Genomic DNA, 5000 nt, shown 5'->3' on the forward strand with positions numbered 1-5000 from the left:
TGGCCCACATGCATGATGAGATGCGGGGGAGGCGGGGGCCATGAACTTGTGAAAGAAGAGCAAAACAAATGTATTGTTTACAGTTCTCGCGATCTCACGAAACAACGAAACCATGGTCGACTACTACGATGCGGTTCACTTAGCGCGCCGAACATACTCCCTCCTCTCCCCATCGGCACCTCACGCACACATCAGTCGTCGCGTCCCCAATGGGCTACTACGGTAGAGTGGGGGGAGTTGTTGGGTTGCTGGTTACGCCGTTCTCTTCGTCCGTTTCGTGCGTTCCGTTCGCTCAAGTCGTCGGCTCTTGCGCTCGACGATGGCGATGGACGAAGTGGATGTGAAAGGGGGGGGGGGGGGGGCGACTACAAGTTTCCCACCCCCTCGCTTTGCCACCAATTTCCGAAAGCGACGTCTTTCGCTCGCTCGCTCATCCAGCTCTAATTGTTTGGCAACGTGTGCTTGCTGCTCCCGTGGCAGCGTGTGGTCTCCGGTGAAGCGAGAAAGCTGCGTGGCGCTTGAAGCGGGGGGATGGATGTTTGATGATGGAGCCCCAAAGCGCGGCCCCAAACCTGTATCGCACCTACAGGTGTGATTCAGCAGCCGCACACACAGAAACACACACCGCACCTGCTCAACCAACGGGCCCACATCCTAGTTCACGTACTGTGCACACGATGCGCATGCAAATTGAATATATCACATAAAATCGCATCACCCAGGCCTGCTCCGCTCCGCTCCGATGCCTGAGGCTTCCGAATCGATTCGGTGGGGGTGGGGGTTGGCCCCCCCCGTGCTTACCGAGTATCGTCTTGAGGTGCCTTAAACGGGCGGCCGAATCTTTTTTGCTGTCTTGAATCTTTTGGGTCGACTTTTTCAGATCGATATTCGTCTTCTTGGTGAACATTGTGCGTCATCTGGGAATCTGCCGCTGTTGGCACGGTGCAAAATCGGAACCTCCCTTGTTGTCCACTCCTCACCGTGGCAACCGATGGAACGGGGGGTGGGGGGGGGGGGGGGGGGGGTGGGAGCGCAGGCGGATTTTGTTGGTTGAGGTGGCACACCGTCCGCCGATTAGCACATCCACTTTCTGTTTGCCACAGTGTGAAGCCTGGGCTAGGTTTTCTGCTACCGCTGCTGCTGCTACTGCTAGAGGTTGCTGTGTTGCTGCTACTGGCACGGCCGAGAAAACACAAACAAATCCTTCATGCTGGCCAGACGGAGGATTTTCTTCACGACGACACGCAGCACGACACAATCCGAGCACACAAAGGAACAACAACAACACACTGCCAACACATTTCGCACAGCAGGACAGGGCTCCTCGCCGTGTCCTTTTGGGTGGGCTGGAGTTTCACTTTAAGTTAAACCACTTTTTGTACTACACTAATTAAGATGCCTACGGTGGCCAGCACTTTTCGTCGCCCGCAGTTTTACAAAATACGACGACGAGAGACGACGAGAGACAACGGCGACAGCGAACGGCAGGGGCCAGGAATTCGTCAGTAGCTTGAACCCCCGACCAACGGATACGTTTTCTTGCACATGTCAGTATGACGGAAGGAGAGGAAATTGTTTTGGTTGAGATTCAAACGGACGGTTGCACAGAACGCTGGTGGCGCAAAATCCAGCCGCAACCACTCGGTTTGAGAGAGCGCAATGTGAACTGAAAGGGGCGTAAATACGAACCCCATTTGCTGAACGGTCCCGTATCGTATTACAGGAATTCATCTCATCCAGTATGTGATAAGGTGTTTATTCTCTTTTCGTTGTCTATTACGCTAGTTGATTCATTATCTTCCTGTTTAACACAAGTCTAGTTTCTAACAGGAAGCTCCTGTTTCAAATCAATTGAGTAATGTAGCTGCTCTCCGAAACCCGTTACGGTGTAAATTGAAGAGAACTATTCGTTAGATGACTAGTTGGTGCAATGCTCGAACCCAATTTGTTCACTTTCTCCAGCGTAGCGAGCATAGTTTTGTTCAAGTTCACGTCAGAAATGTTGACGCACTCCAGTTCGTGCGTTCTCTCGTTGATTCCGACGACCAGCTTGATGTTGGCGATATGACACAGGCTGTGCTCTTGGTTTAGAACGGCGCACTGGTTCTGGAACATCACCTGACCATCAGGGCATCGGTTGGGTATGCAGCTCGGATATTTGCCATTCGGTTCGATGTAGACGATTTGGCCAGATTCGCAGTTTCCCTTCGTGTACAGCTGATAGCAACGCTGCGAACTCGGATGGTAAATGTAAGCTAAAGCCAAGATGATGAAACAGAAGAGAAATTAGGATTGGCAGGATTGAGGATTGAGTCTTCGGAAACAATCGCCCGCTGATTATGCGATGCGGTTTACTTACTCGGCTTGCAATCACAAACCCAATCGTGGTCGTGATCGCCAGGGTAGAAAATTTCATCCTCTGCGCATCCTCCAGGAATGTAGATAGGGGTACGGTTCTAGAAGGAAACGAATTTAGTCAACGACGCCTTAACGCTCGCGTTATCGCTCCCTGCTTGATACCGGAACGGAACACATACTCGAGCATTTTGTTTTGATTCGATGCCCGACTGTTCGGCAGGATATGCAAAGAGGTCAGTCGAGTTGCGTGTGTTCCGTGGCTCCTCGCCGGTCCCCGCGGGCAAAGCCACCCCGTCGTGAGCGATAAGAAGCCCCAGCAGGCACACTGCCACGACTGCGATGTCCGAAATATGACCCTGTATCGCCATAGCGTTGAGCACAGCCTTTTCTAGTTAGATCACTGGAGCACGTAGCAGATTATCCCGCAGTTAGCACTGGCCCACGGTGTGTGTGCTTGTGTATAAGATGGCGCGTGTAGCGAAACTTAGATTAACAGGGAGGCAAGGCCACTTAAGCGAAAGTGTTTCTTGCGGAAGCTTTTGCTTGCTCGCTCGGCTAGTGCCACCAAAGTACTGGTGGCTGCGATCGCTGAGTTCGAGAGGCCCCACGAAGAACGATGCTGCTGATGATGATGATGACGATGGGGAGATGCCTGAATGATCGAGCCAACTAATGGTTGGCGGGAAAGAGAACGAAAGTAGTAGCCGGGTGAGCGCGAACAGAACGGAAGGCGCCATCGGACGGAGACAACGAGAAATACGGGTTTCCTATCGCGTCGACCCCCCCCCCCCCCACCCGCGGGCGGGGGAAAACCCCCGCCAGTGATGCAGTTATTCTCCTTGTGTTCGTTCGTACAGGGTAGGTCGGTGATGATCGTGTGTTGAGGCTCGCGGTTCGCACAGCAAGATCTGTGCCTCCTGTCTGACGACCTTCACAACTCCGGCCCGTACCGACGTCATCACTGCCGAAGATGACTTCATAAAAAACAACCGGAGATGATCATCGATCGAGGTCAACAGAAAGTTTTTTTTCCGTATGAAGACTCGCTATTTTCTAAATAAAACCATCGCGAACACGTACCAATCTTTGCCAAAATCTTGTCCATAAAAATCCCAAATCCCAAAGGGGTAATAAGAAATCCGTGTGTAACACCAATGAGGATCCGTGAAAAAGATATGGTTGGAGGGGGGGGGGGGGGCAATAGCAGCAGATTTGAAATCGTGATCCTCGATTGATTGAGTCTTGATCGTGCAGCAAGCCGGATCTCTCCTTCGGTCATTCAGTCGCGCTCTGATCGGAAAGATGGATGGAAGGAAGATGACGACGGGATTAAAGTGTCTGCTCGTTTCCGCAGCGATCGCCGGATTGGCGGTCGCACAAACGCTACCCAACAACACTGAGTCCCCAACCAAGCCTCGAGTGCAGGAGGAAATCTTTGGTTTTCCGGCTGATGAACAGATCAGCTACTATCTACAGAACGCACGGGTAAGTAGTACGGTCAGCTGGACCCCCCTCGGCCTATCGGGCATCCTGCGTCGAAAACTACAGCCGTTTACGTTTTGCACGTAACTTGCCGAAGGTTCAAGTGTTATCAAGTGTTTTCGCATTAGATTAAACGCTATTATTGCCGCGCACTACTAACAGACAAAATTACGCCAGTGAAGCATGCCCTCGAGAGCAAAGCGAGGGCCATTTGAAGATGATCGCGCACAGGGACGTCCGTAGTGGACATTTTTGGGCGCTAATAAAACGACAAACCGGTCTTTTCAGACTAACGCAAACTTTGAGCCAACTCGCCGAGAGCTGCTACAACTCATGCGTACCGTTAGCCTTACCGTGGATCGGTTCATATGTGTGTTCGTAGACACACGCGAAGATCACTTTGCGGCCGCCAATCTGATCCGTTGCCTACGCTCCATTTAATGCGATTGAAAGCAGTTAATACATGATTACAGGGACGGGGATTTTCGAATCGGCTGGGAATCCAGCAATATGTTTACCATTCGGAAACAAACAGCAAAAACACATCTTCCAGAGTGTTAATACCGTTCACCCTAATCCTCTTATTGGTTTACAGAATCGTACACCGATCTTCGTGCCCGGTAAATGCGCGGACAATGAAATTCTTTATCCTGGTGATCATGAGTCGGACTGGGTTTGCGATTGTCGACCAGGTATCCACCTCTGCTATGCGGCTGTGAATGTGGATCGGCTAATGAGCAATCGTTTGCGCTTTACCACCGTTTTTTTGTTACAGGACACGTCTACTATCCCCAGATGAACAAATGTTACCCTCTGTTTATGCAAGGTTTCTGCAAACCCGGCGAGTACGTCGATGTAATGCGACCGTCGATGATAGTGAACTGTACGACAAATGTGTGCACTACTGGCAAGAACATGGTACCCTATGATGGAAAGTGCGTGGAGCTGAATCGTCACAACCGCATCTGTAAGCTCGTTGGCCGTGTGTACTGGGTGATTGGTGTTAATGCGACCACCCTGGAGCTGGATTGCGTCCCACCGGATGCCACTACGATGCTGCACCGGGTCAACGGCGAAGAAGGCGAAGACCAAGAGCCGATACAATTCGAAGGCGCGAACCGCTGCTCAAACGGGACACGCACCAAGTATGAAGGATTGTG

General features: G+C 51.6%; 3 protein-coding genes across 5 annotated transcripts in view; 1 reads left to right on the top strand and 2 right to left on the bottom strand.

Moving 5' to 3' along the window:
* LOC126569795 (probable Rho GTPase-activating protein CG5521) overlaps nt 1-1436 on the bottom strand; it is a 12293-nt gene extending 10857 nt beyond the window's left edge. For all 3 annotated transcript variants that reach the window (XM_050227145.1, XM_050227144.1, XM_050227146.1), the window contains exon 1: nt 802-1436. In XM_050227145.1, the coding sequence (XP_050083102.1) occupies nt 802-907 (106 nt within the window). In that variant the 5' untranslated portion in view covers nt 908-1436. The remainder of the gene's footprint in view (nt 1-801) is intronic.
* A 305-nt stretch (nt 1437-1741) lies between these two features.
* Nucleotides 1742-2943, bottom strand: LOC126569824 (uncharacterized). Its single transcript, XM_050227205.1, has 3 exons — nt 2538-2943; nt 2360-2456; nt 1742-2255 (listed from the first exon to the last, which is right to left on the bottom strand). The coding sequence occupies exons 1-3, from the start codon at nt 2724-2726 to the stop codon at nt 1882-1884; spliced, it is 660 nt and encodes a 219-aa protein (XP_050083162.1). The 5' UTR covers nt 2727-2943; the 3' UTR covers nt 1742-1881.
* Nucleotides 2944-3621: 678 nt separating this feature from the next.
* LOC126569822 (uncharacterized) overlaps nt 3622-5000 on the top strand; it is a 1494-nt gene continuing 115 nt past the window's right edge. The window contains exons 1-3 of the mRNA XM_050227203.1: nt 3622-3843; nt 4436-4532; nt 4616-5000. The exon at nt 4616-5000 is cut by the window's right edge and continues 115 nt beyond it. Coding sequence (XP_050083160.1) covers nt 3661-3843; nt 4436-4532; nt 4616-5000 — 665 coding nt within the window. The 5' untranslated portion in view covers nt 3622-3660. The remainder of the gene's footprint in view (nt 3844-4435; nt 4533-4615) is intronic.

The sequence above is a fragment of the Anopheles aquasalis genome, chromosome 2, assembly GCF_943734665.1.
Source record: "Anopheles aquasalis chromosome 2, idAnoAquaMG_Q_19, whole genome shotgun sequence".
In the NCBI taxonomy this organism is placed as follows: domain Eukaryota; kingdom Metazoa; phylum Arthropoda; class Insecta; order Diptera; family Culicidae; genus Anopheles; species Anopheles aquasalis.

Coding starts and splice junctions, on each gene's coding strand:
- LOC126569824 (XM_050227205.1), bottom strand. CDS start 2,726: ATGGCGATACAGGGTCATATTTCGGACATCGCAGTCGTGGCAGTGTGC. Junction 2,457..2,537: donor AATCAAAACAAAATGCTCGA/GTATGTGTTCCG, acceptor GTTTCCTTCTAG/AACCGTACCCCTATCTACAT. Junction 2,256..2,359: donor GGTTTGTGATTGCAAGCCGA/GTAAGTAAACCG, acceptor TCTTGGCTTTAG/CTTACATTTACCATCCGAGT.